General features: G+C 38.4%; 2 protein-coding genes across 4 annotated transcripts in view; one reads left to right on the top strand and one right to left on the bottom strand.

Moving 5' to 3' along the window:
• LOC135280806 (uncharacterized) overlaps positions 1-12,147 on the bottom strand; it is a 44,189-nt gene extending 32,042 nt beyond the window's left edge. For all 3 annotated transcript variants that reach the window (XM_064389094.1, XM_064389091.1, XM_064389093.1), the window contains exons 1-4: positions 11,815-12,147; positions 9,845-10,343; positions 8,878-9,078; positions 6,335-6,555 (exon numbers count right to left, since the gene is read on the bottom strand). Coding sequence is in view for 2 of the 3 variants with exons in the window: in XM_064389091.1 (XP_064245161.1) it covers positions 6,335-6,351 (17 nt within the window). In the remaining variant the exon portion in view is untranslated. The remainder of the gene's footprint in view (positions 1-6,334; positions 6,556-8,877; positions 9,079-9,844; positions 10,344-11,814) is intronic.
• Positions 12,148-12,426: 279 nt separating this feature from the next.
• Positions 12,427-27,274, top strand: part of BNC1 (basonuclin zinc finger protein 1) — a 75,040-nt gene continuing 60,192 nt past the window's right edge. Inside the window, exon 1 of the mRNA XM_064389078.1 lies at positions 12,427-12,505. Coding sequence (XP_064245148.1) covers positions 12,497-12,505 — 9 coding nt within the window. The 5' untranslated portion in view covers positions 12,427-12,496. The remainder of the gene's footprint in view (positions 12,506-27,274) is intronic.

The raw sequence follows: 27,274 nt of genomic DNA, 5'->3' as shown, positions 1-27,274 counted from the left end.
TGAGCCACCTGTTCTTCAAGTGAATACAAAAAGATGTGAGTGTAGTTCCTGAAGAAGAGAGCATGGATTAGCTGGTCTTAGGAAAAGACAAATCCAGATATTTGCTGAGCAGAAATGGTCAGTGTTAGCTGCCAATCCTACCAAAACAAAGTTTAGGGTCTGCTGTTTGTAACACTTCCTTTGATGGTTACCTCTCCACATGTCTTTATCTGGTATTTAAAAGGTAACAATTATTTATGTAAGTTCTTTATATACATACACTTTTTTTTTCCTCAAGGTATAGAGGATAATTGGTTAGAAATCTTTAAAAAAACTTAAAACTTTATTATTAAATGAACTAAATTGTTTTTGAAACAGAAATCAGTTTTTTTAATGATTCACCAGTCCTTTTGTTTATATCACTGCAGGATTTCACAAGTGAGTAATTCATAATCACTTGAGCTGTCCACTGAAGGATCAGGCTTCCATCGAGTCTACATATGGCACTTGTGCCTTCAGGCTTAGGGTTTTAAAGCCTGTAAAGAAATGCAGTCAGGCATAACGTGGACTACCTGTGACCGAGAAACATGTGCTCATTAAAGAGCACCTCTGCAGGAGAGGAGCAGCACAGAGGCTGGGAAAGCTGCAGCAGGGTGGATTTCCTTGGATCACTGTGCTAAATGCATTTGGAAGGCAAAAAAACACAAGTAGAAAGATATTACAGGAACACTCCCACTAACCGGGAAATGTTGATCTTGAACATATGATCAATGTATTTCCCAGGTTTCCTTTTAAAATCATCTGTGTTCTTTTAATGCACTTAAAGGCATCCTGTGTTGTATCTTCTGCACTGACGCCACCAGAAAATTTTCCATGGTATGCCAGTATTTGTGCATGATCTTCAGCAGGAAGCTCTCCTTTGGTCTCCTAAGCCATGTGCTATTTATTATAGAACTAGGATAGCAGCTGATATTTTCCCAAGCAATTATGTGAATGGGGACCATGAGCTCTTTTGACTTTCAGTAAAACTCACCTGAAACATTTAAATACTTTGAAAATTTCAGCAACTGAGTTTTGAAAAAGCTTTTAAAATAACATGAACACAATCCTGTACTTAATCTTTATGAAATAAATATTTGACTTCTTTTTGATACTCAATCCTTCTGTATTTTAGACCAGGCTATAAGCAAAGATAACTTTTACTTACCAATTTGAGTTCACAAGGATTTGTAAACATTAATTTACTAAGACAGTAATAGTTACACTGTGATTTTCTTGTAAGGACTTACTGAAAGTCTTCACAGTCACAAGAAAATTGAATTGCTATACTGCTGAGACAACCATATCATAAGTGATTTTGACTTGTCTTGTACATTTCACTGCCTTAAAAAACACTCAAGTGTCTTATCAGACCAGAATCCACTGATTAATAGGATGGCTGTAGTTAACTTATTTTTCTGTTAGTGCTTGTTTAAGCTCTGTTAAATCATTCTCTCTTCAGTCACTGGATTAAACATTGGAAAAAGACAAATTGCTCTTATTCAGCATAGTTTTCTTTACTGAACATTGCAAAATAATTAAGGTGATCTTTATTGCAATGGACAGCATCAAAAATTACAATACAGTTTAGGCTCTTATTCATTGTACATTCATTAACACTTTTCCCTTCCTCCTCAAGTTTTTGTTTCTTCATAGTGACCACAATCAGACGTCTGGTATACTCCTCCAACACACATCCTCCCCCAACACTGTTTTTTTCAGGATTTTCCTTTCTCAGGCTATTTGACAGGTTTTGCAGGGAATATGTTTTTATATGTAAGATATTTTTAAATATAATTGAAATCTATTAAAGGGATTTTGCTGTATTAATAGATAAATCACAGGTTTATAGTAACAGTACATTTTTAGGACAATCTGCAGATGCAACATCAAATTTGTGTTCAGTTCCAGTGATGCACAAGAAGCATGTGCTCATATTCTTTAGCTATCTTATAAGCTACTTTCTTTATATCCCTGTAGAACAAGTAGTACCATGGCTATACACGCAACATCAAAAGCTTTCCCTCAAAAAGCAGTACAGAGTAGTTCCATTTAAAAAATGAGGGGATGAATCAAGCCTCCCTCATTATTTCTGGGAGATCTGTCACATCTATTTCCATTAAAAGAACACTAGAACATGAAAATGAGCCTACTGAGCCGCATCAAGAGTCTCTCCTGCCCTGTATCCTACCTTGTACACAAATGGATGCCTAGGGAAGAGCAGCAATAAGACAAACTCCAGAAAACAACACAGACTCAATGCTACTGATGTACTGCATCTGAGGGCAAATCACTGCTTAGTTCTTTTCTCAGTTAGCATTTCCATTTACATTTAATCTTATATTTTCTTCCAGTTTCTACAGTTTCACAGCTTTTTGCTTTAGAAAATTGTAAATTGTTTTAGGAAATTAAGTTCCTACAACCACAAAAGTGCCACTTCATCATTAGCAAAGCAGACTGACACTGGCAGAAACCAAGAACTTTGCAAACACAAAATGAACTCCACAGCATTGTGAGATAATGTGCACCTATAAAATGCAGTTTTCCAATTTTCTCTCTTTTGTCTCACTTAGGAAAAAACCAGAACATTTCAGCAGCAAGTTTATGGAAGCCCTGTTACAACAAGAGGCTTTCAAAGGTACATGCTCGTTCTCGTACCTGGTGCTCAGCCAGCAGATGGGGCTATTAAAGTCACAGGAATGAACCAGAGAAACACTGTAATTTGCAAAATTAAGGAAAGTCTCTGAGTACTAAAGGTCAGAATAAAGTATACTTTATAACTTAGAAGAGATCCCAACGCAGTCAATGGTACAATTATTTACTGTATTTTTTTCCAACGTGTACATGTGCTGGACAGTGAACCAAAGGAACTGTGCATATTAATTTCTTTTGAATGGGTTCAATTTCATTGTGTGTGATGAATCCCACGTATATCAATGTGACACTTCTAAGGTAAGATTAAAAAAAAAAACCAAAAAACAACAAAAACGTGTCATAAATGCACACCAAGTACTAAATCAGCATAATTTCAGTGTTTTGAATTGCCATGGGAATAGCTGAGTTCCCATCAAGTTAAGTCTTGCAGAGGTAGCAGTCATGCTTCTCTTTTCCTAATGGTGCTACCATCACTCCCTTCCCCGTTGACTATTGTTCATGTATAATTATAATGTGCCTGCAGAAATCCCATTAAATGTCCAGCTTTTGTTTGTAAATTATATGTATCATAAGGTTTATGAACTGATTTGTGTGTTAAAAATTCACAGAAGAATTCCAAGTCAAGAGCCTTACAGTATTATTTTTCAGTAAATGAAAATAGCATGTCAGTATTTTAAAATGGAGATTTGGGCCCTTTTCTCCAGCTCAACTGAACCTGCCTTTCAAATATTACAAAGGAAAAAATGGGCATTGCCCAAAGGCTGTCTGTTTGCAAGCAGCACAGCCAGTGAGCAATTTATTTATTAAGGGCACAGCAAACATGTCATTCAGCTGTAGACTTTGCCCAAATCTAAACACAAAGATGCTGCTGCAGATCTTCATCCTATCAAAAAATATTGCTAGAGTACACATTTTAATCAAAATTGATCTGAAAAGTGATATAAGCAGAAAGAAGTTTCTTATTTAAAAATAAAATTTCATCCATTCAGAGATCTCAACTCACATAGGATGCTGAAGACAAGCATTAAAAAGAAAGCAGCCAAGGAGAAATGAAGGGATGTATTTCATAAAGTATGAGGTCACCCTGCTGTCTCAGCAATCTTGTCTGTCTCTTTTTATCACCATACTTAGGTGTTACTTTTCCACATATTTTCTGTCTGGAAGGTTGGAATTAATATTTGCTGAAGTGTGTAGGGTCCACCAAACATTCAGACTGCCCAGCTGCATAGTCTGCTGCTGAGATTTGTACTTTTATAAAATTTAAGCTATCAGAACTGTTACCTGATTTCTTAAATGGCAAGGAACACACACGACAATGTAAAACTCTGCTTCTAATGTCTTTCCCTTACGTGAGTTTCAAAACATTTGGTTTTTATACATCAATTAGTCTTTGTATATTGAGATGGAGAATTACATCCAATAAATCTGGAATTAGTACATTATTAGGCATAAGATGAAACCCTGGCTTTACTGTAGTGTTCTAAATTTTACCTCACTCTAGAGCTGAGAAACATGGAAATGCTAGCACTGGTACATCAAAGCATTGGAAAAATTTAATCAACAGCACCTTCAAGCTATTATGCATATCAAGTGGCAAGATAAAATCATGAATAACAAAGTTCTGCAAAGTGGTTGCACAAACAGTGTTGAAGCAATCTTATAAAAGCGTATTTCTGCTGGACTGGACATGTCCTTTGCATGGAGGACACCAAGCTCCCAAAGGAAAGAACGTGTAGTAAACTTTTAATGTGTGAAAGATCAAGAGACCAACTCAGGCAGAAGTAAAATATGCCCTGGAAAAAAAGAAAAATTACCCTCTCCCATTGTGACACAGGTAGCAACACATGTGGCAAACAAAACATGTTGGCGAGACCCATTAACATCTGCTGCAGAAAGCTTGGAAGAAAGACATGCAAGCCAAGAGGAGAATAGGGTAACTGGCAAGCAGAGAGAGTGTGAGAGTGGGAGCACGTGCAGGAAAACTGCAGAAACAGCCAGGAAAAACGATCCCAACGTACGGAAGCTGATGTCACACAAGCTCGTGCTTCTTTCGTCTTCAGAACAACAGGCACCAACCAACGATGACAAACTCACATTTGGACCTTCATGCCAACCCTTAATCTGTGGTGCAGCAGCTAATGTTATTCTTGGAGCTAGACAGAGTCTTGCCTAAATAGCAGTAACCTAAAAGAGTGTGTTCACTGCAGCTCCATTAAAAAATGTGGGTGGGGTGAAATACATGGGAAAGAAGCAGTCATGAAAGCAATCCATAAGGAAGTTCATTTCATGCTTCTAAAAGGGTTTGGCAATAAGCAATTGGGGATTTTTTGATCATGGAAAGGTCCTTGTACTAAAAAAAAAAGAGAGAGATCATTTATTACAGTAGATTTGAGAGAGAAAGGGTTCCAAGGCATCAATTTTATAAAAGAAATCATCTAATTTTTGTATTTTCTCCTTTTCCCCTGGCAATGTCTGTTCCAATTCTTTGTTGCTGAGTTTAGGAGACTCTTACTTTCACAGGAGACATGAAAGAAGGACATTAAGTTCACGTCACATCTGTGAACATGTTGCCATGTCAACAGGCAGTACTTTGTGGCTTAATTATTGATTGACTCATGTTCCTTTAGGACATAACACAAGCAATAACAGCACACTGAGCAGCTTTTCTAACTTAGATACCTCTTTATGCCATCTAAAAGGTGTGGCACTTCCAACCTAGGCATGGGTAAAGTCTGTATCGGAGCTTTAGTATAAAAGACCCTACCACAGCCATCCTGCATAAAGAATATGCAAACATACATAATTACATTAATGACATCGATGAGGAACTGAGATTAGAGCCTTTGTCGTTTAGATAAAAATCCTTAGCATGCACAACTCCAGCTAAAGAAGAGATTTTATAGGTAATGCATGGATTAGTTCCTACAATCACTCAGTCATTCAACAAGTCAGATACAGCAACCAGAGCAAGTTATTTCCAGGCATAAACTGTGAAGTAAGAGAAGGTAAAAATTACAGTGCATTATGTAATCCGTGGCAGCTATTCATGCACACATTGTTCTCCTGTGGTGGGTACAAGGTTGATTAGCCCATTTTCACTGACCATCAAAATACCTAAACTTACCTTATGTTTACGAAGATGTACAAGCACATATGCTAATTATTAAGTACACAGTATCAAATACTAAAAACTACCACCCTAACTTGCCTCACAGGAATTTGTTCCTACAACTACATTCCAGTTAAGTGTCTATATGTACAAAGCCTGGGCCTATAATCAGGCAGAGAGGAGCCCTGAGTAGTTCTGAAAACTCTCAGTAAAGTTCAAGGGAGATAAGCAGAATGGGAAGAGAGATGAGATATTTTTAAGATGAAGTTCTTAAAAGTTCAATCTGCTCCATTTCACAGTATTATCTATGCTGGAGCCTTATGAAGCCTCCTTTGCAAGAATAAATTCAGATCTTGTATTGGAAGTGTAGTCAGGCAGGATTCTTAAGAACTCAAAAACAAAGCAGAAGGGTAGGGTCCTGGCTTTTTGAAAGAAGATATTTAAACTAGGAAAAAGACATAGAAAAATGCAAGACACATTCCTAATCTAAAAAGAGAATTTTTTTTTTTTACAGTATAGGTAGTTCCTTTGAAAATTTCATCTCTCACTTACAATTTTGAGCTTAGCATCCTGGAAAGCAGATGCACAGAAAGAGGTGGGTAGCATCTTGGAACATCCTTTTGATGTGTGTGGTCATGTTCACATCTTGCTAAGCTTATTATTTCAAACCCAGGTTGTAGACACCGTGGTGCTCACACTCCATTTGTCACCCCTGCACCATTACATACAGGCCATGGGCCAAAAGCAGTGTTCCTTTCTGCTTCGTTCTTTTTCTGTAACATATAGAAACAATTAAGATATGGTTTTTATTTAGAAAATTATACTTTAACTAAGCAAATTTTTATTAGGAATGTGGCACCATTTTTAAACATTTTTTTAAATAAATCATGGAGAGAGAACTCTAAGTTCTTTGAAGTAATTTCTATATAAAATTTTATTTCTTATTATAAGTTATGCTAAAAGATACGTTTTACAATAAACTTGAAATTTCTTTTCAAACTAGATTGTATATTTATTTGGAGAAGCATTTCACATTTGTTGACCTGATAATATCTGCTTTTCAGCACTTCAACAATTATTGGAATTTACTGTTGTTTCCTGTGAAGTATCATCTCCCAGTCAGAAATCTCATATCATGACTAAGAAAACACATTCACTCATCAGACCTACTGATTTACCTCTGTGGCTTGGATCAAGTCTGTCCAGGCCTTAGAACCTCCCCTGTGTAATCAGGAAAACAACACTTGCCTTCTGCTTTTGTTCCACAGTGTCTAGAAGGGGGCTGGGACAGACTCAAAAAATAGAGCATTCAGCATACTGGGATTACAAATTCAGAGTTTCTTAGTGCAATAAATGAATAATAATGAGCCTGTTTAAGTTCCAAAGGAATACATCCATCCAAGCCATTTATGTAAATAAGTTAACTTGATACACAGAAGTGCTGCAACCTTACAAATTCTACTTCTCCCCATCTGTAAAAATTACACTTCTACCTCCTCATTGCTCTTGCTTTGAGCTACTTTTCAATTTAATGAGCAAACTTTTCTCTTGCCCCTTAACTCCCCTCTCTTTAAGCATTAATCTCTTGGGTAAAACATTGTCAAATGACTCCTGAAAATCTAAAAATATAATGTCCATGCTACACCCTATCTTGGCAGTGTTATCTTCAAAGAGTTCCAGAAGGCTAGTGAAGCATGACTTTTTTTTTTCCTAAACCATGTGTATACAGCTAATCAGGCTGAAGGATGCTTTTACAAGATACTCCTTCCCTTAATCTGTTAAAATTCTTTCAAATGTCATTCCTACAGATGAAATTAGCCTAACTGGTCTAATGCCACATAGTAAGATCTTTATTAAAGAAAGCTAAAAGTGAAAGAAAGCAAGATAGCGAAGAGCATAAAATTTGTGAGGGCTTGACATACACTGCTTGTGGAGTTGTAATAGTCAGAAAAGTCCTGATTTGCCTCAGAAAGTGTTGCCTGAGTTATCATGTCATGATGACCCAAACTTTCTTCTGTCTTTTTAAACACTGGAGTTACGATGACTCCTGGCCACCTTCAAAGGAGCTCTCTGCCTGGGGAGAGAGGAGCCCCCCAGGAACCTCAATTGTTTTATATAACCTGAAGAAAGCAATATTCCAGAGTACTCCTTTTGCTACATTTGTTACAGAGATAGTCACTAGAAAGGAAAAGGGCCGTGGACTTGCTCCCCCTAACACTAATCAGTACAGCCAGCAGCTTAAATGCAAAATGCTTTCTGCTTCCTCTGGATTGATACACCATTGACATTACCCAAATCAAATTAATATCATTGAAAAGCATATATTCATACAAAAGAAGTACCATTCATTCATACTTTCTTGTTATGCCACCTTTTTTCTGCAATTTATATGGTCCACTGTATGATGCAGTATTCCATCTGCCAGCCACTGAATGACAAACCAAAAATTTGTGCTCCTGCAATTCCAGTTCACCATTGCCACTCACACTAATGACCCCACAAGAAGAATCTCTCAGCTGGCTCAAGATAGAGACTGTAGCTGGCACGGCCTTCCTAATGAACGATATCATAGCCTGACATGTTCACTCCTTAACAGAGGTACAAGAGGAAACAACATGAACCAGAAGTGAAACAGAACCATGTCATTTTCAGCAGTACGATTAGATTGCTTATTTCTTTACAGCTGGACATGTATGCTTCTTATCTACTCACTGTGCTCAGCCAAAATGCCAAAAACATAAAACATAGCTGTATGAGGTCACTGTGGCATTAGGCAATTTTTTTACTGAAGAAAACGAAAGACATGCTGTTCATTCTATTGAATTTATATACTGATGCATGATAAAAATCCAACCTCAACCAAAGATTCATGCAGGGAGACTGAACAAAAACGTGCAGCTGGCACACATCACATGACTTTTTTCCCTAGTGGTTAGAACTGTGATTGCTCTTAAATGCATTTTCCAAAGATTCTAGAACACACATAATTTACACTTTGCTTATCAAATATTATAGCTGAAGTTTATAATAAAGTTACAATGCAGTAATTATTACATAAAAAGGCTAACTGATTCCCAACAGAACTACCCCTGTACCTTTTATTCTTCTGATAAATACAACTCTTCTTTTTTCTAAAGCAGTTCTAAACAAATTATGGACAAATGTTGCTTCTCCCATATGTAGCAGGCAATCTGAGTGAAATCATCACAGCTGGAGAACAGGAAATAACCTGAGGGTGAAGGGAGTCAGAAAATTATCTGTTCCGGTGTCCAGAAGGTCTCCTTGGCTTCTGGGGTCTGCAGTGGCAGAGTATGAATGAATTAAACACAAGAGTGAGAATAAAAGGCAATGCTCTTGATGTCAAACAATACAAACGAATTAAACCTCTGGCCTAGATGTTATATATCTATGTGTTTGTAGTTCAAAGTCGTATTTAGTCACACTTAAAGTTCAAAGACCCCGAAAAATAAAGAATATTTTAGCCAGGATTGTATTTAGTATTGTGTAATTTGAATCTCTACATGAGTGAGAAAAGTTCCAAGTGATTATTGATGAAACTTTGAGAATAGTTCCTGACATTTCTTCCTCAGCCAAATATAAAATGAACCACAAGTTTGGTTATTTATTTGATATTGAGTGTTATATTAAGCACTCCACTAGGCCCAGCTGTCCTCTCAAATACTTTTAAATGGGCTTTCTTTGGCTTATCAATTTACTGATTTAGTAGTCAATTTGTTTACTTGTGCATGTCTCTAGGTGTCTGACCATGTTATATCAACAGCTGTAACTGTTGCCTGTGGATATTTTCTTGGACAAAATGGATGACTCAATGCCTCTTTTCACATGAATTCAAGGTGTGGTCACCTACTTCAGTGTGTTTCTGTCTGGAATAGAAACCTCTTATGACACGCAGCATAAAAGAACAACTTGTATAATGCTTTTATAATGCACTTTCTGACGATTCTTTCACATTCCAAATATTTGTGGTATCCCATGCCAGCTACTTCTGACTAAGAACATTAGTTAGGAAGTGACAATTTTTCAGGAATATCATTTACTCACAGTTTTGCTTAGGAAAAGATTCCTCCTTCATCATTGTTTTTCCTGCTCAGCAATCTAGAAAGAACTCGGCACACCAGCTGATTTTGGCTTCTTTTGCAGCTGCCCCAGAAAAGGTACGGAGATGTCATCCTCTTCACAATGAGTGACAAATCAGAATTATCCCAGTAGGATGACCCAATATACAGATTCTGGTAGTGCAATCCAATATACTGAACCAAATACTTTAATGTGACGAATAATAAAAAGGCCTGAGTTTTGGTGGGTTGGTTTCTTTTTTTTTTTTTTTCTTTTCCAGAAATCCATTCTGAACTGTCAACAGTGAGCTACAGGGAAACAAAAGCCAATTTAATACAACTTTTCTGGAAACCTTTAAAGAAACAGTTTTCAAAATTGGTCTGGAACTCTTGAGTGTCCTCTCCCATTCACTGCTGGCTAATGAAGCTTGTGGAAGTAGATCCATTGCCTTGCCTTCACTGTCTCTTTTTATTGATCAGGACCCCTTGAAAAGTAGAAAGAACACAGATTGAGATTACACAGAACACAGTGGAGATTACAACTGTGGCTACACCTCAGGCAGAGCTCTCTAGTGAGGGAATTGTGGTTGCTAGCACACACCTCTCCATTTTACTACACGAATGTTTCAAAATAAACAGAAATGCTCATAACATATTTGCATTCCCAAATATTCTCATTGATTTTAGCGTACCAGCACCAGTATTCAACAAAACACTGGGGGAAAAAAATACAAGTAAGCATCTCAAACATCCCATTTTGATTTACTTTCTTGTGGACTAACATCTGTAGGTGGTCCCAGTGCTGAATTGAGACTCTCTGTTGTAGAGGCTAGCTCATAACTCCAGGGTTTAACATTACACTGCACCATGAAGGAAACTCTAGTTCACATTCCAGCCCTTTCACTAAATAGCATGGAAACTGTATACATTCATTCCAGGTATAAAATTAATCTCTTCCTAGTGCTCACTGGCCTATTAGCTTGGCAGCCTTTCAGCACTATGCTTTTAGAGCATCGACACATTTCAAAGAGGAAAGTAATGTGTCTTTAAATTCCTGTTTATAGAATTGAAGATTCTTTGATTCTGTTTCAAAATCATGATGATCATGACATAAAACAGGAGAGCTGTGTGTAAAATGAGTTGTCTGTAAGATCTCTATTATTCACATGCATTTTAAACCTTCTCAGTTTGAAAAGATCCATTTACTTGAAGCAGCTTAGTGAACTTCAATATTCTGGTAATTATATGCTACACATTTACAAAATATTCATTTAAGCAACTTTTTTTTGTTTGTACTTCCCACATTTTTATTGCAAGACCAAATAAAGAGTAGCAGCAGTAAGTTCATGCATAGCATTAAATCAATATGATGTTTTTTCCCACAAGCTGCTTCCTTTCAGAATAGTTATAACACTTGGCATTAAAGAATTTCAGTATAGAAATTATACATATCAAAAACGACACATTATGTTCTCAGATTGTCTGCTGTAATAGGCTTTATTTATTTAATTATTTTAATATTTTTGTCTCATTAATAAGTTAGTTCTGTAAGCAGTTTCTTATTTGTTTAACTGTGGACAGTTGTTTGACATTAGTTACTGTTTCCACTAAGACTCAATGAGATTGCAAAGGGCATAGAGTGATTAAAGGGTTCAAGTTCTATACATCATATAAGCATCAAATTATATTTGCTTGTTGCTATATGAAATCAAATACAGTGATGATAATAATAGAACTGTAAAGCTGGAACCACACCTATTCAAACTGATCTTCCAGAACCCTGTAACAACCTTCTAGCCTGGGTAAAAAGATACTAGTTATTTTGGGAAAAAAGGTGCTAAGGTATTTTCCCCCTGTGTTTTGCATAGACAATATGTACAAACATAGTTTGTGTATGTCACACAATGAACACACCATAGTCTCTTTCTCATACAGAGTAATTCATAGGATCCCCACCTTTAAGTCACTATTTTTAAATGAGTTCACCATCTTGGGAAGATCAGTCAAATTCAGACAACTATTCAATTTTCTGTTTCTGTCACTGATAATTCTTAGCTGTGGAAGCTTCTAGAAAAAGAGAAGTAAGGTTAATTTTCTTGTCACTTGCCCAAGTTTTACACTGCTGTAGCTCTGCACATTGCTGTGGGATCACTTTCCCCAGCGTGGGATCACGTCTTAGAAGTCCAATTCAGCCTTTCGATGGAACTCTTGCTCTGCTGGCTGCCAGCAAAGGCCACCTCTTGGCTTCTCGGAGCAGCCAAGGACTGTTCTCCCCGCGGTGTCGCAGCAGCGGCCTCCTCCAAGGCCGGGGCGCTGCCTCCATGGGCGGCGTGGCCCCCCAAGCCTGCTGGGGCTCCGCGGGCCCGGCCGCTGCCCCTCAGCCGGCACCGAGGGACGGACGGGGCGGACGCGGCGGCTGCAAAGCGCGCCCAGGTGCGGCGGGGCAGAGCGGGGTCACAGCCGGCAGGTGACAGCCGCACCTGCGACAGCCCCACCTGCGACAGCCCCCGGCCCGGGGCGGCGAGCGTTAATAGCGAGGGGGCAGAGCCGCCCGCCCCGCAGCACAGCGGGCACCGCCGTCGGTTCGGGTCGCCTCAGAGCTGGCCCCAGCGCCGGGTGCCTTGTGGTGCCGTCAGACATGGAACCTGTGAGTACCTTCCCGGCGTGCGGCTTCGGGACCGCGGGGTTATGCGGTGTTGGGATGAGGGGCAGCTCCGCTGGAGCCGCGGAGCCGGGCTAGCGGTGGAACGGCGCCCGCTCCCGGGCTCCTGAGGGGGCCGCGCGGCCTCCCCCGCTGCCCGCCGGCCGCACGTGGCAGCGCCCGACGCCCGGGAGCGGCCCGGCCCCGGAGCGACCCTCGTGGGGAACGGCCCCTGCCGAGCCCCGGGAGGGACAGGGCGGCTTTTGGCCTTAACTTTTAAACTTGTTTTTGTGTGTATGTCTTTTTGCCTTTTTTTTTTTTTTAATTTTTTTTTTGTAACTGCCAGAGGGCACGATTTTTTGCCCTTTCTATTAGCAAGCTTGGGCGTTGAGCATTTAGGTGATGGTTAATTGCAACCTTGTAAAGCTTTTGAGAGCAGTCAGGGAAGTATTTCTGTGGTCATAACTTATTGAAATATACATGTATAACTTATTGAAATATACATGTATGCTTACAAGATCACTGAGAAATTGACAGCAGTATCGCAATACCCTCTGAAGCCTCCTGGAAGAGCCTCTGGTTTCATTTTACTTATTCTGCTATTTAGGGTAAATTCTCAAATTTAGCTTTGATTCTTGAATTTTGAGCGAGTTACACAAACTGTGTTTTTGTGTCATGTCAGTTAAGTTTTAAGGTTGATTTCCTCTTCCAATCAAACATACCAGCTTGGGTTTTGGAAGTACCTTTGGTTTTTCAACTACCAAGAGGCTGGGACACGGTACAGTTCTTCAGAGCAAGCATTCTCATAATGCTTATTACTTACAGTAATATATGACTTTTTCTCATATGTAAAGATGTCTACAAAATGGCAGCTCTAAGAGATGCACAAAATGTGTTATACCTTTTTCCTTTACATCCTAATACGTTTGCTCTTAGAATGTTCACTGCAATTCATCTTGTGGCCCAGTTGAGAGATATGTGTTTCCATTGGACAGTTCTTCAGTTGCTGTAGGTTTGCTTTGAAGGACAGTTTTGAAGTAGTGAGTGGTTTTTTTAATCTTTCAGGGATGTTGGGTGCTTCTACTAAAAAAAGGGGGGGGAAAAAACCGCACTCCCTTGGCTCCTTTATAGTCTCACATGAAAAAAGGAGTGGATAAAAGATACTTAATCAGCTGTTGATGTGTATAATGACTGTCCTCATTCTAGTTTTTATCTCATTCTTTTTTATCCTTAAACCATTGTAATTGGATAAAGAATGATGATATTAACTCCAGTTGGGCTAGCAAACAAAAAATACAACATGTGCAGGATTTAATTATTTTAGATAACAGAGCAGTCTGACACCCATATGTGCAAATTTACAGCTGGACAAGAACCTATGACAGATAAATCACAAAATCTCTGCTCTTCAAAGTTAGAATGCCAAAGATAGCTTTGAAAGCCTTCAATGAAGGGAATTCTTAGGTGGGATAGAACACTGGATGTAAGTTTTGAGCACTTTGTGAATGTCACAGACCATTCCAAATGTGTGACAATCTTGTTAATGCAGAAAGTTTTGCTTTGAGTCCTATCATATTGATTTTGCTTTTGCAAAAGCAACAGGCTACAAAATCAAGTAGCTAGAAATGGAGTTTGCCTGGGCAATCTTGAGTCTGTTACCTTGTGTATTATGGAATCCACTTAATTTTTTCTCATTGTGTGCTTTTCCAGGCACATGGTTTGCTCATCTCACATAAAAGGGTAACACTGACTTACTGGGGAATCTTTGGTTTGTCTTTTGCTGTCTGTAATGAGATAATCAGATAATCTTACTGTAAGATACAAAACTGAACTGTGGTGCACACATGCAAGTCCCTTGGCATTTCTTAAGGGGAAGTTTCAATTTTGCAGCCTTTGTGGGGTTTGTTCAATGTGTATTTTGATGTAACTTTTCATGCAAGCAAAAAAAAAAAAATCAGTAAAACTCACAGAATCATGCTCCTTGGCAATATGATAGGATTCAAAGGGTAGGGTCTGTTGAGGGAGCATCACACATTGGATCTTCATTTCACTGGGCTTATTGGTAACAAAAAACAGACTACTAAGAGGATAACTGGGGAGAGAGCAGACTTCTGTTTTGTAAATGGATTTTGTAGCTGTTTGCTGACAACTTGTTTGAGAAATCTCTATTCCTGAGCTCTTTACCCTTTTGCGTTGGCCCCCATCTGTTCTTGTCCTTCCTATCTCCCTTCAAATCTGTCACCTAAGTATGTTTCTTGTCCTCTGTTCCCCAGGGAGGCGGGAACTTGCAGAAGGAATTTTATTTTTCTTTTTTTTTACACCATCTGAATGTTTTGAATATGTTGTGTAAAGGCATTCATTCTCCTCTCTGTTCTGGTACCTGTTGTTACACTGGCCACTTCCTTCAGCTAGTAGAAGTATTTTGATTAAAATTTATGTTCAGTTGTAGCATACCCGGCAGTCCAGAGCTTCTGCAGGCTCTACTCCTTTATAAATGTTTATGACTTAACCCTTGCTGTACCACTGTGGTAAGGAGGCATTCATTTTCCCACACAGGGAAGAGAGGGAGGAAGGTGCAGGGAAGAGAGGGAGGAAGGTGCCCTGATGATTCAGAGTGTGAAGCCCTGGCAGGACCTGCACATGAAACCCCTGGTGTCTTACAAACAAGTTTTCTAAGATCACAGAGGGAACTGGGCCAGGGGCTTGGATGTATGTCTTCAGCTTACATCTAACAAACACTTTTAGTGCAAAGCACTCAATTACATTTGCATTTCTTTCATTCTAGTCCAGAAAAGTGTCTTGTCACTCAGAATATTGATTCTCACAGTTGGTCTTTTATTCATCTTGATATGCGTAGAATTTTTTAATATATACTTCTGTGCCCATTTTTTAAGTACAAGCATATTTACAAATGTATGTATCACTGTTTTGGTATAGACTGTTTAGTAGATGATGATGTAATTCAATTTTTTTGGTCTGTCCCACGTTGCTTCATACTTCCAAAGTAAGTTACACCATGACTGGAAACAAATGCTGCTTCCTAGTGAAAAGTAATGTATGATACATGAAGTGTCAGGCAATTCATCAGGAGTGAGGAGGAGATGGCCCTAAGGCAAACAGTTTGCTCTTTAGAATATAATGGTTACTTAACCCTTTAACTTAGTGAGCACGTGTATGAAGAACAAACTGGAGGGAAAAAAATCCTTCTCAAGAAGAAATATTAATTCTCTGTCTTGAAATGTTTGTATATGAGAACAAACCCTCAGCCTTTTAGTGCTGATGTTTATGAGCAATTGATTTAAATTATAAAAACTGCATCTAAATTTCTTTTTTGTGAACTGTGGATAGTTATTTCAAGTGTTTTTAAGATTATTAGTGGCTTGTTCCCTGAATGAAAAATAGTTGTAATCATGTTAGTGTCTTTCTGCCCAAGTCCAACCTTGATTATTGTATGTTTGTTTTCAACAAGAGCTGCAGTAACTGTATTGCTTTCAGTGTGACTTCTTCCACAGATGGAAACATAAAGTATATTCTTTAAACTCTTTAAAGAAATACTGATGGTGAACTTGAATCCTAACCTACTGGAAAGCAAATTGGAAGTAGTTTTAGGAAGTGCAATATTCATAAGTACATTTGTTGATAGTGCAAGCCTTGCCTTATTTTTTGCTGCTTTACCTTTTTTATGAAGAGCCACACACAAACTAGAAATTTGAATGTATTTTGCACAGGAGAAACAAATGAAATTGCCTAGATATCTGCTTTTAAATCCACAAAATAAACCTAGTGAAGAATAGGGGCCAGTCTTACTCTAAGAGCTGTGACCATTTGCTTGCTGTTGCAGCCACAGATGCTTTTACCTGCAATAGTGTACAAGGAATCTTTGATACATTTCACATCTACTATTGTTATTGTTTTGAAATAAAATTGATTTTGCCTTCTTGTATGAAGTGGCATGCATTTATATTTGTTGATGGCTTTTTAGCTGCTGTTTAACTACTGGTAGGTCAATATATGCCTCTAGGAATCAGTATGTTTATTTTGTTGCATTTTTTTTTCCTTTGGTACAATTTTTGCAAAGGAAAATATCTTTAACAATGTTATTCTTTGCATGGCTGCTGTTTTTATTTTAAAGTAGCTGATTTAGACCCAGACTGAACAAAGTACTTAAACACATGTGCAACTTTAAGCCCAGGGACTATTCACAAAGTTAGAAGTTGCATGCAAATTTTTGTCCCTGGGGCCAGATCAGACCCAGAGAAAGAGTTGTGGAGTTTTCTGTACAGCTTTTGGATTAGAAATCCTGTTGATTTAAGGGCTGAATAGTCTGTTTGGCTGAGGGGCAGTTAATGGGTGTTCTGATTGCAAGAGGGTAAAGCAGTGTCCTGGGTCTGCAGACATGAACGTAAAACTCTTAAGAACTTTTTACTGTCATTTTAGGTATGGGACCAGAGCATGGTGTGAAAAAAGGAATATTGTCTGATGCTAACCCTCAACTTCAAATTCCTGTCTTTAAGGAAATACAAGGGTGGATTTACTGATTGTCACTGATAGTCCTCTGTCTGTGCTTTAGTTAGTCAAAGTTTCTGGAAGAAAAGTGTGTTGTATTTTTTCTGTCCTTCCACCCCCCACCACCCTGCAAAAAAAAAAAAACAAAAAAAAAACCCCAGAGCAATTACTTAAAAAAAGGTTCAGCACAAAGCCCTCCGTTACTCCTGAAGGGGTTAATGCAGCAAAACTCTTGGAGACATCTGGCAGAAGCTGTGGGTGTTGGGTGTGGCAGATCCCAGGGCCGTACCAGTCTCTACAAGGGAGCTGTCATCCTCCTTGATTTATCCTTCCCTAATGTCACGGGGTATGGATGTTGAAACTGTGGCTAGAATGTGAAATACGAAAAACATGAAGATTATGATTTAGTGTCTGGGGAGGCTCATTGTTGGCCTCTGTTCACAAGTTGTAAGCATTGGAGGTAGCTTGACACAGGTTACAAAATCTGGTATGTAGCACAAAAAAAAAGGCAAGAATATTTTGGCGTTTGGAACTCCTACATGTGTTAGTGCACAAAAATGAGTGACGGCAACAATTAAATCAAAGGCTGCGCTGATGATATATTACATTGGAAACATATTGAAAGTGCTTGTAAATAACATTTAAATAAATGTACTTTCTGGTCCTTCATTTGCAAATAAATATAACAGGAATAGTAGATGAAAAAATAAGGAATTAACTGTCTTCAGTAAAGACAGATTTGGTAAATAACTGCTAAATTAATAGAGCTCAAATACAAGAATATTTTGTTCATGGTTTGGCATGAACACATCGATAAGAAGCTATGTTTTAGTGTAAATTTACATGCAGTTTTTTGAAATTGGAATAATGAAATTTATTTTGTTCTTTAATTTTTCTATCCTGACACAGTTAAATATTCTGTAATTACTGTGGTTGGATCAAAATGAGTACTGTGGATTTTTTGTCAAAGTATCCCATTGTAATAAATGTTAACTAACTGAAACAAGTTTATTGCATACAATTGTTTTTCTTGTTTCACTTTCTTAAAGCATAATGATGAATAGGACTGTGCTTTCATGATGGTAGAATACAGATGTCTTAGTCATAGAAGCTTTTAATAATCAAGTATCAACTAATCATATCTAGTGTGTAAAAAATGTTTTCTGATACAGTGTGATCTATATAAAGTCTCACGGGTGAAGTTCTGTTCTTTTGGACATACATGTATTATTTGGTTGGATGATAATTCCATTTTCATCAGTAAAAGTAGCATATTTTGAATTAAATTGCTCTCTAAAGAGTTCCTGTTTCTAAAACAGCACTTTCTTGAAAAATATCTAAGAGCATAATATAAAATCTACATTTGAAAAAGCTGTAATTTAGCCAGTTGATTCAGAATTTCATAATAAATAAGTTCCAGATTGAGAAATGCATTTTGGTGGATTCAGGTATGAATGACCAAAGGAATTAAGGCTATTTGTGCTGCGGAGCAAAAACAGTGCTAAATTTCTGTTGAGGAAAAAATTAATTAGGTTTTTAAAATACTATTTGTAACATATAAAACAATATGTTGTTCAAAGCCATATTTATGCTTTTTTCCTGTTTGCTCTTTTTTGTTGTAGTTTGGGTTTTTTGTCATCCGATTTGTTGAGTTTGCAGTTATTTTAAAGGGCAAGTAGTGTTATACTGTTAATGAGGTATTTTAAATTGTTTGGGTCTTTGCCAGAGACAGTTCCTCACACTGACAGCTGGGAAGTTGTTTTCATCATAATGCACCTGGATGTATGAGGAAAATGCTACAGATCAGTTTATACACTCAGGAATATCCGTGAAAGTGCTGGTTTTAGATGTGCTTTATCAAATGTGTTAAGAAATTTGCGGGGTTTTCTGCGGTTTGGAGTAGGATTGTGTTTTGAAACGTTGCTGACATTGTGTTCCCTAAGAAGTCCCACAGCTGGAATTGTATTGGGATTGCACACTAACCTGCTTCAAAGGAGGAAGTAGCTGCTTTTCTGATACCTTTGTACATTGGAGTCTGTCTTGGCATTGCTTTGTATTAACTTTGCACAGATCCAGGTGATGCAGCTGATGCAATAGAAGCTGAAGGATGGTGAAGTCTTAGGTATCAAATATGTGTTACTCAGTGGATTATCTTTCTGAATATCTCTGCAGTCTGAATCTTGTTTGGATTAGCAGGTCATTTTGTTTCAGTTATAGTGTTGGGATCTTGGTATAATCTTATCTTTGCCTTCTTGTGTTGTCATGTAGTACCATCTGTGCTCATCAGCTGTAACTGTCTGAAGAAGTCTGGAATAGTGGAATATGAAGCCAGTAAGATTTTGTTAGGACAATGTACCAGTAGGAAAAAAAAAAAAAAGAAAATCCAATAACAAAACAAGTAGGATCACAATATTGTAGGTATTCTCTCTCAAAGTAATGTAAGTTTAGACTAGTCAGGATATCTGGAGGGAGTCTGAAGCCCAAGAAAATGGCTCAGCTATACAAGGCTAAATTAAAATATAAAAGGCAGCTACATGGATTCATTATATATGCATAAACCAAGAAATGAACAAAGTGATGATTTGTAAGATCAGACAATGATGTGCTAATAAATGTCAGCCTACCCAGCGTCTCTCATAAACATAGTATGTTGATAAAAACATAAGGATTGGTATTTTTCAGAAACAAAAGCCTCAGTTTTGGTATCCTGCTGTCTGCATGAAAATAAAAGGTTTGAGAAATCCTGTACCAGCAGAGTCTTCTGCTTCTTTGTCTCCACAGTTGTTTATATGAATGGCACTACTGTGCATCAGACACAAGACTCGTGTCTTTTCATGATCAGTCACTTGTCCTGTTTAATGTCCAAAAAGTTTTCCTGGTAAAAAGGTATGGATTTCCAACAGCCAGGCTTCTCTGCTGTTTTGCATCATACCTACCTGCAAAAATGAGATCAGCTGATTTTCCATTTATGGATGCCTTCATTTAGGAGATAAGTGCAAACAAACTAAAAGTTGTCATAGACGAAGGATTGTTCCTAATAGGTACAGAAAGTCCATGGGATCTAGGCACACACACAGAAATTCAAATATGTTGGAAATAGGTTTCCCAAGTCTTTGGATCTTTTCAAAATCATATCTCCAAATTAAGTACACCACTTGAGGAAGTTTCATGCATTTTTTAAGAGGTTAGTTTCAGATTATGAGAAATGTGGTTTTGCTTCATCTTTCACTGAGTTGTTTTTGTTTACTTAGTCCACTCACTACCTTACAAACTGGTAATGAAGAATCTACAAAACTAAAGTGAGGGTGTCTTAATTCTTATACCCATCTTCGTACAGATATGAAAACTTCAGAAGAATGACAGCTGAGAAGAGTTTTTCATTTGCAAAAATATTGCACACATCTCTGAGTCTTGCTCTACTTAGTAAAGCAGCTTTATTTGTGCAAGGAAAGGTAATTTTTTTGGAACACAGATTTTTCTTGTGCAAATCCCATTCAAGACCATGAGTATTATTGCTGGCTGTGAATAGGCTTTCGATCATTTGAGTCTTAAGAAATTAATCCTGTTTGGTTTATTCATCCTTTTTTCAAAGAGACTGTTTGAATCACATGGTTAACTTGGAACATCCAGGTTTTTTTTTTCATAATGATGCTAAAAACAACTTGTTTTGTTGTTGTTTAGAGTACGTCTGTGGGAAAGTATACAGGAAAGTATAGTATATAGCCTGCTTCAAGTCTAAACATGATTGTAAATGTATATACAGTGAAATGAAACACCTTCAAGATTCGAATCTAACCTGTCTGTCAGTTGCCACATTACAATAATCTAAAATCCATAGACCTTTCTTGGGCCAGTTACTATTAATAATACAGAATTTGCTTTGAATTTAAGCTGAGCATATTATCTTTGGTTTTTATGGGATTCTGTGTTTTAAGATGCAGCTTCACTGTAACTGAAAAGCAATAACACTTTGAACTTAAGTGCAGGCATTTGGGATCTTCTGGTGAGCCATGATGTTCATGACCACTGTGATAAATAAGATGCAGGTTGGAAACTACTTACTCAAACTGGAACTGTTTCTCCATTAAATCAGGGAAATTATTCCTTTGAGTAGCTGTTCAGCAGTGTGGATAAGAGATTCACAATCTGTCTGAAAAACCACATGCATATTTTCCAAGAGTGTTGCACATTAGCTTCTGTTTGGTCAAGCAGAAGCTAATGCTTTCTCTGTAGCTAAATCGTCCTTGGTTTAAAGGCAATGTTCTTTGCTTTCTGTCCTAAATATTACGTAGGAGCTGTGTCTGCTGTTAAAAAGCTCTCGTTCTCCACCCAGATGTAGCTGTATCTCAATGGAGAGGGAAATGATCCTTGTGTACCTCTCGCCTCACTTGCCATGGAGGCGGGCGAGGGGGTAATGAATTGCTTGTAGAGGAGTTTGCAGTGCTTACATGAAGTGTGCCACTACGGAAGTTTGAAGTTATTTACTTTCAAGATGAATAGTTCTTTAAGAGATGGGTTAAACATTCTGGCTAATATGCAAGACATTAAGTCTCTAAAAAGTCATTGTACATATCATTTGAAACAGCATAACCCCTCCCTCCATCTTAAGTTTATAGCAACAATAAGCCTTGCAGATGCTTTTCCTGGGAATTAAGGACCAGCTGGGGTAAACAGACCTCAAACTATCCTCTTAGCCAGTCATTAATCTTCAGGGAAAGCCTTTGCTTTGATCATTATTGCTAAAATATGCCTAGTGCAGCCTGGGCTTACATGCCAGTAAAAGCAAAGTAGTATTTTGCCAAAACATGAATATTCTTTTGTTTGTCAAGTAGCCCTATGTCTTGGACTCATTTTTGATGTGTGTAAACATGCTTGTGTATATGTGTGTGCACACAAACAGACATGAGGGCATGAGTTTCCCAGTTAAATTATTCATCCTGCGTTTATAGCACTCTAAATTAAGTGGGGTGTCTGACTCAATGCTCTTGCATTGATCAGTTTTTCAGTTAGCTTTGCTTTGTCTCAAAACTTATGAAAAGTCTTGGAACGGGCATCTTTGATTTAGAAAATTAAGGATTACTTTGCCCATTTTTGACCTTATAAAGACCCAGCTTTAATTACCCCAGAGTATCTCACTGAGGACCAGGAAGAATCAGGAGCTGTAATTCACCTCAGCCTGGCCTTTCCTGGTGCATGTTGATTGAGAATTGTGTTGGTACTCAAAATTAAATAGCTGAAAATTAACAAACTAATTTTTTTCTTGTCTTTTTGGAAGGGACTTGTTGCTGTGCAGTGTATCAAGTAAATAATCACAGGTTTCAGAAGTCAGCTGTGGTACAGTATTTCTGTGTACAGGTCACAGAGCTGAAAGTCCAGCAGGCAGTCTTCCTGACCTTCCAGGCTTTAGATTTCCTGAAGTGTGGCAAATACAGAACTGAGATTGGAGGTGCCATGAATCATTCTTTCCTGATGAGCTTGCCATGTGTTATGTGTTAGGCAGTGTCTTCTAGTCAAGAACTAACAATGAAAGAAAACAATGTGCACTTCAGATACTCGCTGCTTTTTGTAAAATGACCTGTATTACTTGTATATACTTAGCTTCAGCCTGGATTAAGAAAAATATTCAGTGCTAAAATGTAAAGTTTCACTAGAGAGAGCAATTCTTTATTAATTTCTACAAACATCCCTGAATTTAAGAAAATACTGGTATTTGTTGAAGGAAGAAAATTCCCAAATTCTGTAGTTAACTGTTTGTCAGGGTGGGGTGGGAGGTGTTCTTTATTTTCTCTTGTGTTGTCTGTCAGAAGTAGAGGTTGTGTGGTGCCCTGTTGCATGAGGCATCAGGCACTGTAGCAGCATAAAAGGAGGTGCATGGAGTTGACAATTGGATTGTATTGAACAGATCCAGAAGAAGGGAGCTGTTTCACAACCTGTGTCCTTTGCCCTAAAAGACTTTTGGATCTTCCCGCTACCGCCAATGTTGATTTTCTTTGTTCTGTGTTCCCTAAGGGGAATCATCAAAGTAGCAAGAGAAGGAAATCATTCTTATATCTTCTTGCCAACAGCATTTTCCCTATTTTACTATAAATGAGCACTGTGCAGGAAGTGGAGCGGGGGGAAAAAATAATTCTGCAGACCTTAAACACCCTGAGCAAAATCTCAGCTGTTGCAGAGTGTGAAGCTTATGGTTGCTCTTGAGAGCCCTGATGGACCTTCTTGCAAGAATCAAGCAGCTGGAATGAAGGCTCTTGCTGGTAGAGGGTTGGGGATAATCAATTACTCTATGGTCTGATCAAAGATAAAAGTGTATTATGTACAGCATATGTAATGTGAACTTAGAAAAAATATTCTATGTTTAAGCCATATATTTTAAATTACAAGAATTCACCTCTGTGATACACTGCAACGAGGTTAAATGGGCAGAAACCCATTGCACTTCATTTGCTCCCCAGTGCAGTTGCCCATGCAATTTTTCATTATTGTATGAGAAGAATATTTCGGAAAAGCAGTCGATACAGTTGCTTGGTCTTATGTCTTGGTATCAGATTTTTATTTTTTTTCACAACCCCCTCTCCCAAAAGTACAAAGCAATAAATAGCTAGGCATGATGCTCTGTAAAAATGGGTTTTTGACCTCTCCATTTATTGTTATACCTTTAACCTTGCAGGTTTCTATCAGTCTCTTCTTGGTCCCACTTTGCACTCTATAAAAAGAGAAGTTACTGTTAGTGTAGCAGCAGTAGTGTTACTTTATTTTCTGAGCAGTTTTAAAACTGTTTCTCATGTATTAAGAGGGTCTAATTAAAGTTATTGGTTGCAATTTCTTTCTTTGTATTTCTGCTCAGGCTGACTGCTTTCTATTTAAAAACTTGTTTCTGCTGTGCAGTGTAGATGTGCAGGCTATTAGTATTTAAGTAAATTCTCTGCCTCTATAGACACTGCAACTACAGTAGGTAAGTAAATTCAAGTGTCCAATTTATATTCATTACAAAAGCTGCATGATTACTGTTTAGCTCATTCCCATCATCCCCTGAAGTTACTTTGCTTTTCTTGTTAGTAGACATCCCTGGATGTCTCAAGCTTGAGAAGTCACTTGAGAATTCCTGTCTGTTTTCCTGTGCTGCAGGAAAACTGCCTGCATGTTCCCCAGTTCCACAGAACCATTGCCAGCATTTTTCTTTTGCTTCCTAGCAACTGCCAATTTGGCAAAAATGAATGTGTGGGACCTGGAACTTTCTAAACTGCAGGAGATGCAGAAACAAGGGTCTGTTTGTATTGCATGAATGTGTTTTATAGTACTTGAATAGCAGAGAGGTGTCAGTGTCACCAGCCTGCCAGCATGACAGATCAAGGAATAAATTTTCAGGGCAAAAGATATCCCTTCTCTGTAAGAGGTGTTTGTAGAAGAGAGCAAATGCAGCATGGGGAGACCACGACTATGCAATCTGTGATACCATTTGTGTTTAACTAATGGCTTTCAGCCTGGGACAGTGTGCCCTCACTGCAGGCAGGAGCAGGCGTGGAAATTTAACAGGGATGGCTGTAAAGAACTGCGTTACACAGGTACAGCATTTTCAGATAGTCATGGCAAGATAATCTTGTCGCTATAAATCTGCCTGCTCACTTGAATTTTGCAGCCCACGCTCAGCTTTGTGCATCTTCCACTACAATATTTTTGGTGTAAGCTTAGTCTGAGGAGTGTGACACTCAGTGCTAGTTGCATGGAATGCAGTGTGCACGTGTGAAAACTGTCACACCTGTGCCTCATCCTTCATTCCACTGAGGGAAGCCTGTCTTGTCCTTGTGGTCCTTGTCCTACTTTTCATTTCTAAAAGGTGGTTTTTCCTCCAACCTTAAAATTGCATACATCAGTCTCTTTTTGATCAAGCTAATCCCAGTTGCTTGTTGATTGTTAAAAAAAAAAGTACAAAAACACCCCCAAACATTTGGGATTTTGTTCTCTGCATTTGTCTTGTCTATTGCTTAACCTGCAGACATTCTTCTGTGTAGTATTTCTGATAGGAACTGGGAAGCAACTTGCTCTGCGCTGAGAAGTCATGACTAAATGCTCTTTTTTAGTGTTTTGCTTCTTTAAGCACATTTAAATTCTAACATTTGAAGCACCTGAATAATTTTTTCAGAATGTTGGAAACAAGTTATCCCCTGGCTGAGATCTTATACAAAACATTTCAGCCTGCAGCAAGCTTTTCTGTTTAAACTGGAGTTTTTGTAAACCCTCAGAAAATCGGGTTTGTAATTGAAGTGACAGCACAACCCTAATTGTAGCACTACTGGCACACCAACACACCTAAAAGCATACATTGCTTCCATTTTTAAGAATAAAATTAAGCTCTGGTATGTTAGGCAGTGGATTTTATGCTTCCTGCAGTTTTCTGCAATTTTAGAGAAATCTGAAAATTACAATTTGTTGCATTGAGGATGGGCTATCTACAATTGGCACTAGGCAGTGTGATGCAGTTGGAGGCAGTGATACTGTGTAGATTAGCCTGAGGTGACGGAGTAGCATAATAAATTTTAAAAGTGTGTAACATGTAGGGAGCTTGTGTTTTCTCAGGTGCAGTAGCTGAGTATTTTTGATCTGTTTTGAGGGCTATTTTTTTGCATGTGTGTACAATAATACCGAAAGCGGCTTGAAATTTCCAGTCACATTTTGTACTAGGAAACATCTTTTCAGAAAAAAAAAAAAAAAGTAGCTTCCTTAACCACATTTCATGCACAACTTGCACAACTTATCCTTTATGTGAATTGTTGAGGAAAAATAAAAATGCTCTGTAATCTTACATCAGACCTAAGGGGCCTGAGCTGCTGGGTGGTCCCAAGGACATGATATCCTGCCAGTCACATTTTGCATTGTATAGTGACAGATTTGGGTGAGGAGAATAGACCAGTGTCCTCTTCTCATGCATGTCTCATAATACTTCTTAGCATATGAATGTGCAGTTCTTTTATAAAATCACCTGTAACTCTCTGTGGTGTAACACATCTAGCCTTGGGACTCCAGGTCCTTGGCAGGCACATAATTGCACATTAGATACTGCCTGTTACTTTCAGTTGTTAGGAGTGACAAGTGCAGCAGAGTATCAAAACAGTCATATCTTAACAAGTGGGAGGATGAAAAAGTACTTTGAAATGGCTTGTGTTCAGCTTAACAGCCAGAAGTCATGACTGTGTGGACAATTTAGGGCTCTCTGCTAACAGTTCTCAATTAGCTGAGGTCTAACCAGACTGGAAAAAACACTTTTCTAGCGCTACTGAACTTTGCCTTGCACTTCTCTCACTATCAGCCTTCAGCAAACTTCTGCTGCCACTGGTTCAGTGCTCGAGAAGGTGCAGACACTCCCAGGCTGGCCCCTCGTGACCCAGCCCAGGTCCAGCAGAGCTGGCTGTGTTCAGGCTGTAAGGGCACAGCACCCACTGCACAGCTGCTGCATTTGAAGTTCTCCAGGCCATGTCCCAACCCTCCATCTGTTTTTCCAGAGATGTGCCAGAGACACAAAGGCACAATACTGTGTTAGCAGTTGGACAGCCCTTCTCCCTGTGACAGAAAGGAAGCTGATGGGTGAGTGTTTTAGAAGATAAATGGTGACCCTGTCTTGGAAGAGTCTCTTCTGACCCAGACTGAAGTCTGCCTGTGCAAAGAGAAACTTAAATTGCAGATACTATTGCTCATGCTACTTTTGTTGTAGGGACTGATAAACATTTTGTCATTTAACATCTGTTAATCTAAGACACCCTACAAGTATCCTCTTAAAAGGGCACATAAATGACAATATAAATTAATGTGCTTAGCACTTCAGGCAAACCTGCATGTATTTAATAGTTTAATTGTACAGTTATGAATTTAATATTGCATTGCTTAACATTCTTGACAGTTAAGCAGTAGGAGTCCTGCCCCTCAGATCAAATAGCTCTGTATTTCCCCAGAGTCCCCATGGGAAATTGTTCAAACCATATTTGGTTCTCCCTTGAAGAGTAAATGGGGGATGCACATGACAAAAATGAGTGTAAATATACCAGTCTGCATCACTTCCACCAACAGTTCTCACTGGTGTTATCTCTGACACTCAGGCTAACTTTTTGTAACCATCATGCAACATCATGAGTAATAATCTGTTGCTAACACACTGTCCATCAGACATGTTTACTCACAGAGTGACAGCTAACACATCTGGACTACATACCATGTTTGATCTGAAATACCAGACTCACTCTGCTGCAACAATGACAAAAGCATTCCATGGCTGTGCAG

This window comes from Passer domesticus, chromosome 14 (assembly GCF_036417665.1).
Source record: "Passer domesticus isolate bPasDom1 chromosome 14, bPasDom1.hap1, whole genome shotgun sequence".
Classification (NCBI taxonomy): domain Eukaryota; kingdom Metazoa; phylum Chordata; class Aves; order Passeriformes; family Passeridae; genus Passer; species Passer domesticus.
This window is presented reverse-complemented; position numbering and strand designations above follow the sequence as displayed.